The sequence below is a fragment of the Macrotis lagotis genome, chromosome 1, assembly GCF_037893015.1.
Source record: "Macrotis lagotis isolate mMagLag1 chromosome 1, bilby.v1.9.chrom.fasta, whole genome shotgun sequence".
Classification (NCBI taxonomy): Eukaryota; Metazoa; Chordata; class Mammalia; order Peramelemorphia; family Peramelidae; genus Macrotis; species Macrotis lagotis.
The window spans coordinates 803,488,886-803,500,929 of NC_133658.1; the positions used below are offsets into that span (position 1 = coordinate 803,488,886).

The 12,044-nt window shown below is 34.4% G+C and overlaps 1 protein-coding gene across 3 annotated transcripts in view; it reads left to right on the plus strand.

Annotated features, from left to right (window-relative positions):
* Positions 1-12,044, plus strand: part of ACER3 (alkaline ceramidase 3) — a 183,007-nt gene that overhangs the window by 127,002 nt on the left and 43,961 nt on the right. For all 3 annotated transcript variants that reach the window (XM_074216935.1, XM_074216936.1, XM_074216937.1), the window contains 2 exons: positions 164-245; positions 4,292-4,327. In XM_074216935.1, the coding sequence (XP_074073036.1) occupies positions 164-245; positions 4,292-4,327 (118 nt within the window). The remainder of the gene's footprint in view (positions 1-163; positions 246-4,291; positions 4,328-12,044) is intronic.

A 12,044-nucleotide genomic window follows, 5' to 3' on the forward strand; every position in this document is an offset into this window, starting at 1 on the left:
TTATCAATGGTTATTAAGCCCAATTTATTTGAATGCTATAAAATAATTTTCCAAAGAGATATTCTTTTATAACCACAAATCTTATTAAATGCAGTCTAAAATAACACGATTCTTTTTATTATGATAATTCTGCTTTTTGAAATTTGCCTCTTTTCTTTTTTAGGTTTGAAAGTTTCAAGGCCAAGAACACAGTCAATTACCACCTGATTTTTATATTAATGCTATTCAGCTTAATAGTAACTACAGTAAGTCCTGTTTTATGTCCTACAAAGATGTGGATGAATAATTTTCATGCCATTTTAGGTTGGAACATTGTCATTTCCCAAATTTCACATCATACTGGGTCAATCAAATGCATCTTTCTGATCAAAGATAGAGACCTAACTTAGAGAGATCATAGTATGAAAAGCTATTTCTTGTGCAGATGGCAGTTCTTGCTTTAAATGAAATATCTTATAAAAGCACTTCTTTATTTTTTTTTAAGGAAGGGAGGGTGAAAGTAAATCTTTGGTAGCAAGAAAAAGAATCATTCTAAATTTTGTACAGTGGAGGAAAGAGCATTGGATTTATAGTCAAATAACTTAAGTTCAAATACTAAATGAAACCCTCCCAGCATCAGAGGATTTAAATTCATAAGGAATCTTAGAACTCAAGTTCAACTCCCTTAGTTAATAGAGAAGAAAACCAAGTCTCAGAAAGGGAAAGTCAACAAAGGTGCCAAATAAATGGAGAGGGAATCACAAACGATTCAAGAGACAATTTTAACTTCAAAATACAAAATGCTTTTGCATACTTGGAAGAGAACTGATAGAGCAGGAAAAATATTTGCATTAAATATCTCTGATAAAAGTCTGATATATAAAATATATAGGAATATGAAGTAAATATCAAACACCAAGAGTCATTCTCTAATAGATAAGTAGTCAGAAGATATGAAGTTACAACTATTAATTATTAACATGAAAATAAATAAAATTAAAACAAGTCTGAGAGTTTACCTCATACTATACAAATTAGCAAAGTTAATCAAAAAATGAGTCCAGAGAATATTTGAGAAATTATAAGAGGGCAGGCATCTACTACAGTTTTAAGAGAGTGGTGAAGCCTTTTGACCATTTTGAACTTCAACTTGGAATTATTCAAGAAAAAGTCACTAAATCAAGTATATACTCTGACCCTGTAATCCTTTTTTTGTGGACATATGACTCAACAAAGTTATAGATAGAAATAATGATGATGATATGATATGACACCTTTAAATTGGTAAAGCACTCTACAAATTTTATTTCATTTGACCTTCATAATAACTGAGGAAATAAGGGCTATGATTTTCTTACTTTACAGTTGAGAAAACTGAGTCAGACAAGTTAAATGACTTGCAGAGGTCATAAGCTATTAAGTATCTGAGGCTAGATTTGAACTTAGATTCCAGTCCTTTTGCTCTCTCACCTGTGCCATCTTTGAAGACGTATTGTCATTATATCAAGATTTTCCTTAGTTTGTTTTCCTTTATCATCCTAGAAGAAAGAATTGAGATAAAAACCATGAAAAGACAGAAGGCATCAATAAAAAGGGTGTTTTTTTTTTAAATAACTGCTCTGTCATTTAAACCCAGAATTCAGATTCCCAATCTAGTCCACTGTCCACCACTAACTACATCCTGCAATGCTGTATCTCCCAACTATGGTCCTGAAGAAGTCATTTCCCTTCTCTGGCCTCAGTCTGTAAAAATGAGATAATACTTGTCTTGTCAACCTCAAAGGGTGGTTGGATCAAATGAAATCATTTATAAGATCTAAGAAGCATAAGGTTCTGTTTAAGTGAAAGTTACTGTTTTTAATGTTATATTTAAATAAAACTTAATGATATATTTCATTTCAAAGAAAATACTAACCCTGATATCCCATGGGCTTAGTAATCATCAAGATGAAACTGTAGCAATTGTTTTCTAAGACTTTGAGTCTTTGTTTTCCAGTACAAGTCAATTTGCATTGAGAAAATGCTCTCTACTTCCTTTATAAAGTCCTCCAATACCTTTTTCCTGGTACAAAGTAGGTGCTAGAACAGAGACCATAAACTGGTATTAACTTTTGCACTCTTAGACCACATAGATAGATATGATAGTTTTGAGGTACAGTGGATAGAGCACAGATCTGAATTCAAATCAGGGTTCAGAGACTTCCTGAGTAGCAGGTCACTTAACTTGTTTGCCTTAGTTTTCTCAGCTGTAAAATGGGGAAAAAGTAACATCTGTCTCCTAGCTTAGTTGTGAGAATAAAATGAGATATTCATAAAATGCTTATTTTAGCACAGTGCCAGACACAAAATAGACCAAAATGCTTGTTTCTTTACTTTTTTCCTCTCCTTTCTTCCTATTAGACATAACAGTCCAAATTGGAACATTAGATCTCACCTGGAATATTGTTTTCTGTTCTGGATGGCAGTTTTAGGAGAGCCTTTAATAAATTACAGTCTCCAAATGTAAAAACTATCAGACTGCTTTATGGTGGGAGGGGGTGAGATTGGGGGGAAATTGTAAAATTCAAAAAAAAAATAAAAAAGAGAAAACACTGAAAAAAAATAAATAAATTTATGGTCTCCAGAGGATACAACCAAGATGGCAGAAGGATTTTAATGGCCATGATATTGGGAGGTCTCTTCTTATAGAAGAGTGATTACACCTGTACTGCTTATTCCACAAGTCAAAATTAAGAGCAGGGAGAAAAAGCTGCTGAGGTCAGTGTAGATTTGGAGGGGGGGAAAATTTTCTAAGCATATGAGCTGTGTAGAAGTGTTCTGGAAAGTAATAGATTTCCTATTACTGGAGATAGTTTATCGAAGATGGGAATGTCTGACTAGCTATTGAGTAAGTTGTAGAGAGAATTCTGCTTCAGGTATGAATTGGCTAGATTGCATAAGAGAAAGGATGTATTGCCCCCTCATGAGGGAAACAAACAAAAAAGGGAAACCATCAAAATCATACACTGAGTAAAGAGGAAAAAGACAATTCTCATCCATATCACCCTTTTTTTAATGATAATTTTCCTCCAGGCTTAAAGGGCAAAATAGTAATCCAAAAAAAATTAAAAAGAATTGCATGAGTGCTATTACATTGTCTAAATATCTCTAGGATCAGGGAATTTATAGCAACTATAGCTTGCCATCTACAAAAAAAATGCTTTTTCTGAATGAATTTGGTATCGATCTGTTATCCAAGTGCCAGGAAAACACTTATATCAGTCAGTTTTAGCACATTCCAGGTTCTTTGTGAGCCAACTATGTGCTCTGGCAGAAAAATAAACTAACATAACTCTTACATGGATAAAATACTAGTGTGCAGAACTAGTGTGTAGGACTACCCTCTTCAATGCTGATCACATGACATCTAAATAAGCTCTCATTAACCTTCATCTAGGGTATCACATTTTAGGGGAGACATTAACAAACTAAAGCTTGTGCAAAAAAGAGTGACCAAAATGGTAAATGAAATAAGATCATGTATGTTATGGATTTTAGTTGCTGAACCGTCATTTCAATTGTGTCCAACTCTTTGTTTGGATTTTTCTTGGCAAAGACACTGGGGTAGTTTGCCATTTCCTTCTTCACCATATTTTAAAAACTGAGGCAAACAGAGTTAAGTGACTTGCCCATGATGACACAACTAGTAAGTGTTTGTAGCCAAATTGGAACTCAGGAAGATGAATCTGAGTCCAGGCTTGATACTCTTATCGTCTTTGATACCTAGCTTCCCTGCGAATGGATTTACCATTTTTCAAAAGTAGCATCAGGCAGCTTATACTTGATAAAAAAAAAACTGTGTTAAACCAAATTTCTCAGCATCACCAGTTCAGGGCTGTGAGGTCATCTAGTCTAACCCTCTTATTTTACAAAGAAGAAAATAGATCATAAAGATACATTTATTTGCTCAAGGTCACACAGCAAATTAATGGCAGGACAAAGGCTAAAACCTAGATTGCCAAATTCCCACCCTTTCTTTGATTCAAAATAAAACAAATAGTCTTTCTCTTCTATTGTAGAGCTAGTAAAACTAAGTCCAAAGAAGGGAAATGCCTTCTTTATTAAGGTCATGAATTAAATCAGATAGCCAAAACTCAAATTTAGATCTTTTGACCCATGGATCAATACTCTTTCAGATGATCTGGACTAGTCAGGATTGAGGAAATAAATAGCATTTGTAAGATAAAACATGGAGTGGCGTGTGAATGAAGTTTGGATTGTTGGGTGTTTTATGATGAACTCTATTAATGCATGTTTTTTTAACTCTTTGCAGGTTTACCTAAAAGTTAAAGAGCCGATATTCCATCAGGTAAGTCTTTTCTTCCCTTTTAGTACTTGATTATTTAATATGAGCCTAAATTATCTTTTTCATCCACTTATGTCTATATAAATATATATACTGAAATTCACAATGTTAACATCATCTGTGACTTGTCTCTTTATTCACCCTTCATATCTAATCTGTTGCCATTTTTTACCTTTACAACATGTCTTCCCACTGCTAATGCCTCTTCAGAGACATATCTTAGGAGTACATAATTATTTACATGTTGTCTCCCCATTAAGTGTGAGCTCTCAAGAGCAGGAATTATTTCTGCCTCTCTTTGTATTCCCATGCTTAGCAGAGTATCTGACCACAGTAAGTGCCTGAATTCCTATTCCTTATGTTCTTGATCATAATCATGATTATGGTGATGAAAATAGTTATAAAAGAGAAATTTTTATTCTAGGTTACAGGGAGAACTTCTGGATAAAGGAATGTTGTAGTGAATCATTTTAAAGTGTGTGTGTGTGTGTGTGTGTGTGTGTGTGTGTGTGTGTGTATTTTTCTTTCCCTTACCTTTTTGTTCTGCAAGTTTGATCTTTTGTGTATTAAATGTTCTTAAAGTGAAATATAGTTCTATGAGCTCATCCTTTTACTTATATATATCTTACCAGCAAAGAGTGATTTTTTAATCACTAATATATTCAAGAGTATAAATTTTATTATTAATAAGATTTCCAAATTTACTTGTATCAGTGATCAAGGTCTCTTTGTTTTTTCACCAGTGCATAAAGCAAACTATCTAAGTCTTCTCAGCCTGGACAATTCTTTTTCATGTCTTTCTCTTCATTCTCCTTGAAGAATCTACATAATGTCTTAGAAGAGACCTGATTCTATTATTGTTTTATGGATACCAGGATAGAATTTAGAGGGTCCATTTTTTTCCTTCACCCTTGCTATTTTACTGGTCCACTTCCCTTTATTTTACTTATACTTACTCATGTTAATCATTAATGATAACTCATGCTTATAGAACATAACTATAATTTCCAGTGTCCTTTCCCATGAAACAGCACTGAATAGTAGTTAGTACAAGAACTCATATTCCTACTTCACAGATGATACAGCCAAGTTGGAGTGATTTATTATAGTATCAAGCCAAGAAGCAGAAGCTGGAAGAAACAGTGTCTTAGCACTCTGGAAATGAAGACTAAAAAAACTAATCTCGTTTCATATTCCTCTAGAGTATCCTAGGAAGAATCTCGTACAAGTGATGTATATGTAGATCCATGTTATAGTTTGGTTAGGGGTTGGATTAGATAGTCAATGAGGTCCCTTCCAACTTTTAAATTTGGTATTCTATGACCTCTAATCCTCTATAAATATGAGCCACTCAGTTCAGAAATTATTGGTTAAAACCTTCTGATCTTCTTTTGATTTTGTAAGAAAAGTTAGGACCCAGTATTCCTTCAGCAGCTGAAGAAAATAACATCTTAAAAACCAGTTTGGGTCAAATGGAAAAAAGCCAATGAGGAGAAGAATGCCTTAAAAAACAGACTTGGCCAAATGGAAAAGGAGATACAAAAGTTCTCTGAAGAAAATTCCTTCAAAAGTAGAAGAACTAAAAAAAAGTAGAAGAGCTAAGGAAAGCTGATGATTTTGTGAGAAATTAAGAAACAATAAAACAAAACCAAAAGAATGAAAAAATAAAGGAAAATGTGAAATATTTCATTGGAAAAACAACTGACCTGGAAAGCAGGAAAGCCATGACCAAAAAAAAAAGCCTTAGATGTTATTTTTCAAGAAAATATTAAAGAAAATTGTCTTGATATCCTAGAAGCAGAGGGTAAAATAGAAATGGAAAGAATACACTGATCACCTCCTGAAGGAGATCCCAAAATGAAAAAATGCTAGGAATATTATTGTCAAATTTCAGAACTTGAAAGCAACTAGAAAGAAACAATTCAAATGTCGTGGAACAAACAGGATAAGACAAGATTTAGCAGCTTCTACATTAAGGGCTCATATAACTTGGAATATGATATTCCAGAAAGCAAAAGGGCTTGGATTACACCAAGAGTCAACTACCCAGCAAAGCTGAAAATATTTTTTCAGGGGAAAAGATGGACATGCAAGGGAATAAGAGACTTTCAAACCTTCCTGATGAAATGACCAGAGCTGAACAGAAAGTTTGATCTTCAAACACAGGACTCAAGTTAAGCATAAAAAAGGGAACCAGGGAAAGCTAATCAATGATGTTGAACTGCTTATATTTCTGCATGGGAAAATGATATTAGCAACTTATATGAACCTTCTCATTTATTAGGACAGTCAGAAGGAGCCTATATAGACAAAGCACAGGAAGGAGTTGAATTTGAAGATAAGATAATTAAAAGAAGGAGTTAATGGGGGAGAAAGGAATTTACTGGGAGAAAAGGAAAGGAGAGGTAGAATGGGGGAAGTTATTTCACATAAAAGAGGTAAGAAAAAAGCTTTTTCAGTGATTGGAAGAAGAGGAACGTGAGGGAAGTGAGTGAGTCTTTATGCTTATCAGAAGTGACTCAGAGAGAAAATAACAAACACACTCAGTTGGGTATAGAAATCTATCTTAGCCTAGAGGAAAACAGGAGAGAAAAGGGATGGGAGAGGGTAGTCAGATACAATACACTTTTGAGGAGGGACTGAGTGAAAGGAGAGAGAGAAAGAGAGAGAGAGAGAGAGAGAGAAAATGGAATAAATGGGGTGGGGGAGGGAAATACAGCTAGCAACAAGCAACTGTTGGGGAAAAATATTCCAACAAGAATAAAGAAAGAACATAATTACAACATAATTAGGGAAATCACCCATCAGTAGTCCTGTGTTCAGTTCTAGGTACTACATTTTAGCGAGAACTTGACACCCTGCAATGCATTCAGAAGAAGAAGATGGCAAGGATGGGAAAGGGCCTGAGATTCTACTATGTGAGAATAAACTGAAGGACTGTTTAACTTAGAGAATAAAAGACTTTTAAGGGAGACTAAATAATTTGCCCAGGGTCACACCAGCTAATAAATTTTCTAAGGCTGGATTTGAACTTGGATCTTTCTGACTCCAGTCCCAGCTCTATTCACTGTGCCACTTTGTAGTTTCTCAAGAGAAGAGACCTTAGAGATTACCTAAACCAACTCTTTAAGTTTACACAAACAAAAAAATTAGAGGGGGGTGAATTATCAAAAGTCACATAATGAGTTAGGGGCAGGGGTAGGGACTGGACCAAAACCCAATTCCAATTCAAAGAGTACTTTCCATTACATCTAAACAATTTTAAGTGCTGTTTATTGACAGAACAAAGAAAGAAATGTTTTAAAACAGATGCCTTGGAGGGAAAATCCATTTCCTGTGGAATAATGTTGAACTGCCTAAGTTTCCTTTACTCAGGTCAGATCATAAATAGTTTGTGCTTAGGTCTAGGTACCACATGTTTTGAAGGATACTGACAAACTGGAATATGATTAGATCTTGAATGCATGCACAAATAGGATCAGTAGAAGGATTAGGAAATGTTTACCCTTAAGAAAAGACTTAGAAGATCAGCAAAATCACAAGTGTTTGAAGAATTCTTCTGGGGATTTGTTGTCTGCCCTGATGCAAGCCCTCCAAGCAATGGGGGAAGCCTCTGAGAGACAGCTTTGGAAAGATACAGAAAAAGCTTCCTGACAATTAGAATAGTTTTTCAAGCACTTCCTAGAATCACATAATATTAGTTAGGAAGGACTTTGAAAACCCTTTAGTCCAACTCCTTCATTTTTAGGAGACCCAAATTGTCTGTGATCCTATTATAGAGTAAGTGACAATCAGAACTTTAGATTTTTCCCATTTCAAAAGATGTGGTCTGCAATTCAAAATCTGATGTGGTAGCATGATCTGAAAGAAAAATTTGAAAACATTTCATTTTAATGCCTTGAAAACTGATTTTATCTAGTTTAAGTGTTTGAGTGAGTTATTGAGCTGAGAGGTTATTTATTAACAAAGGCAGGAAACCATGCCATAAAGAAAGTCTTTGAGATTTGTCCTGTTTTTCTGCTTCAGTAGACAAAATTTAAGAATCACAGCTTCGTGGGGAAGGGAGATTTAGAAGTGTTCTTTGTGACTCCTTAAAGACAGCATTAGGACTAATGGAGAAGAAATTTCAAGAAAGCAGATGGTAGCTTATTGTAAGAAATAATAACTCATTTCTATGACCATTTACAGTTTGCAAAATTCTTTCCTCACAAGAACCCATGATAGGAAAAATGGTTTGGCCATTGTAAGGGGAGCAAATTGAGTTCAGGTGACTTGAACAAAGTCATGCAAATAAAGTCTGAATTTCTTAAGTCTTTTGACTCCAAATTTGCTTTTCTTTTTGTTCTATTAAAAATAGTATCCTAACCATTAGACAGATGTCTGAAAGTGGAATAAGTTTTCTTCAAGTAGAGATTAGATAGAAAGGATTGGAATAAACTAAACTTTACCATACTTCTAATACAGAGATTATTATTATTATGATGCGACATTAAATGATTTCACACTCAAGGTGCATGTTAATTAAGTTTATAATCCTCTTCTTTTTGTACTTCTAGTATTTAAATCTGGTTATGTTTTTGAAACAAAGAGACAAAAAGCTGTATAGTATGACTAGGATCCCAAATCTTGGGTGCTTTGACATATTTAGAGTAGATGTCCATTCGAGTCTCCTTTCAACTTTGATAATTCATTCAATCCATGAAAATGTTGATGGAGCTTATAGGTTTTCTTTAGCTTTGTGTCTGTACTGTTAGAATTTATTTAAGATGTATAGAATCATAAAGTCTATAGATTTTAGATTGAGAGGGGTCTTAGTATCATCAAATTCACTCCTGTCATTCTACAGATTAGGAAACAGAAGACAAAGAAAGGAAATAACTTTAGGTCCACCCAGGTATTAAGTTGAAGAACTAGAATGTAAACTCAGGATTCTCTAACAATAATTCCAAATCCCCTGCTCATTTCATTAACTATATTGTCTTTTTTTCCTCAAGGTCAGAAATATGAATGTGAAATAATAGGGGCTAAGGAATAAGTATTTATTAAGCAGTCTGTACTGTACAAATATCTCAATATATCTTCACAGTATATAGCTGGGCAATAAATACTTTTGTAATCCTTGTTTTACAGTTGAGGAAACTGAGACAGAGGTTTTAATGAGTTGCCCAGGGTTACAGATTCGAACTCAGTCCAAGCCCAGCATTATATCCTCTGTGCCATCTGGTGGTCAGACTATGAAAAATAACTGAAGACTCAGTATAAGGAATTAAAGGTTTAAAAACCAACTAAATAAGATGTTAGAAACTAGAATGGGTTAGCTAATAGAAACCTCAGCACAGGGAATATTAGAACAGAAAGAAATTTTAGAGCACAGAATGTTAGTTTTTAAAATATAAAGTTAGTGCTGAAAAAAACATTAAAATTCAAAATATTAAGATAAAAGAATAGAAGATAGAGAGAGTAAAGGGAAAATGCCTTGGATTTGGAATCAGAAGACCTGAATTTGCATACTAGGTCTATTTCTTACTACCTGTGACTTTACTTGAGTTAACTTCCTCTCTCTGGACTTAATCTGTAAAACACGGGAATGCTTTCCAAGATCCTGTCAAATTTTAAATCCTAAATTTTATTCATTTTTCAATGTAAACTTCAAACCACATGGGGACATCTGAAATCAGTTGCATGAAATAAGATAAAAACTGAATAATAACACCTCTTTTCTACCTGTTATGGCTTGAATGGCCTACATGGTACAGTGTTGGTATAGTTCTAGTTAGACTTAGGAAGCCTTCATTGGAATTCCAGATCAAGTGTTTTCTACTAGTTCTGTGACAAGGGTCAAGATACTATACTTTCAATCCTCAATTTCTTCATCTCCAAAATGGAAAAATTTTGATTACCAACTCTAAGAGCCATTGTGAGAAAAGCATTTGTGAACATTAGAGCACTTTAGAAATAGAAACTACTATTATAACTTATATGACCTTAAATAAAATTAGATGATCTATTAAGGCCTAGTTCTGACATTTTATGTTATTTTATTTCTTCTTCTGTCCCATGAAGTGATGGCTGAAATTACATTGATTATAGAGTTCTTAATATTTCAGAGTTGCTTATCTTTACAGTTGTTTGAATAACTGAGTGGAAGTGGGCCTGAAATTGGGAGACACTTGAAGCACAGACACACGATTATCATAGTTTAAATGTGAAGTAACAAAGATCTGCCCAGGAATAATAGCTATATCTCTGGAGAGAAAAGGGTTAATACAAGAGCTGTTGAGGGGCAGCTAGGTGGCGCAGTGGATAAAACACCAGCCCTGGAGTCAGGAGTACCTGGGTTCAAATCCGGTCAGACACTTAATAATTACCTAGCTGTGTGGCCTTGGGCAAGCCACTTAACCCCATTTGCCTTGCAAAAACCTAAAAAAAAAAGATGTTGAGAATGTAGATTTGACAGGACTTGGGAAAAGTTTAATTATGTAAGATGATAGTAAAGAATCAAAGGTGTCCAGCTTGGATGATTGGGAGGGTGGTGATAGTATCTTTGACACTATTAGGGAATTTTGGAAGAGGAGAGGGGTTTCTTTGGAATAGATAATGGATTCTATTTTAGACATAATGATTTGATGTTTATGGAGCATCCATTTAGAATTCTTTAATAGCAGTTGAAGATTTGAAATATCATTTACATAGAAATAATAATTGACTCCATGGGATCACATGAGGTTACTAATCAAAATAGTTTGGGAGGGGAAGAGATGAGAACCTAAACGGCCATTATAGGTCTAACATGGCTAAAGATCTAGCACAGTAGGATGTAAATCAGGAGAGAACAGAATCATGAAAACCCAGAGAGAATAGAGTAACTAAGAAAAAATGAGTTATCAACAATAGCAAATTCTGCAGAGAGAACTAGAACTTGTCTGACTTGACTGTTGCACCTAATCTATTCCACAGATCATCCTCTCTATTTTTAACTAGCTTCAGTGTTCTGTAATTCTAATTATGTAGATCTATACATAATATATAAATTTGCTCTAGTTTACTGAAATGAAACTGCCCACCCCATTCGTTCCTCTCAGTGGGGCTAAGGCAAAGGGATAATGAGGAAGTTTTGACAGTTATATGACACTGACAGACCCTCAGTAAGGTAATCGAAACTAAATGAAAGAAGAGATGGCTGGAAGACATACATACATACATACATACATACACAACTGGAAAAGAACAGTCAAGAGATCCGTTTCCTCTCAGAGTCAATTTCTTCTTTTGTAAAATGAAGGAGTTGGACAAGAGGTTTTCTGAGACCCTTCCCATTCTGAAATGCTGTGTTATGAATGACATAACGATTTAATATATCATGCTCAAAAATAGTTATGAAGGAACTGAAGAAGACTTGGCAGAAGTTCTTGCAAATAAAAAAATTGCATCTATTTTTGTAAATTTCAGCATCATACCAAAGATAGCTCAGTATGGACATTTTGCTTAGCTTTTATTGGCTTCTTACCACGAAGTTCCAAGTTTGTTATAGCATGTGTTAGCTTTTATGCTAAGTTTGGAATATAAAAAAAATAAACACTATTAAGTGGCCCTACCCTTAGTATAAGTGGTCAAATGTTTAACAAGTGATGAATGGTCTATTTTTGTGCTTGTGTCACATATATCCAACTCTTCTAACATGACCCACTCCCTTCTCTAAAGGTTGGTGCTTTTAAGATAT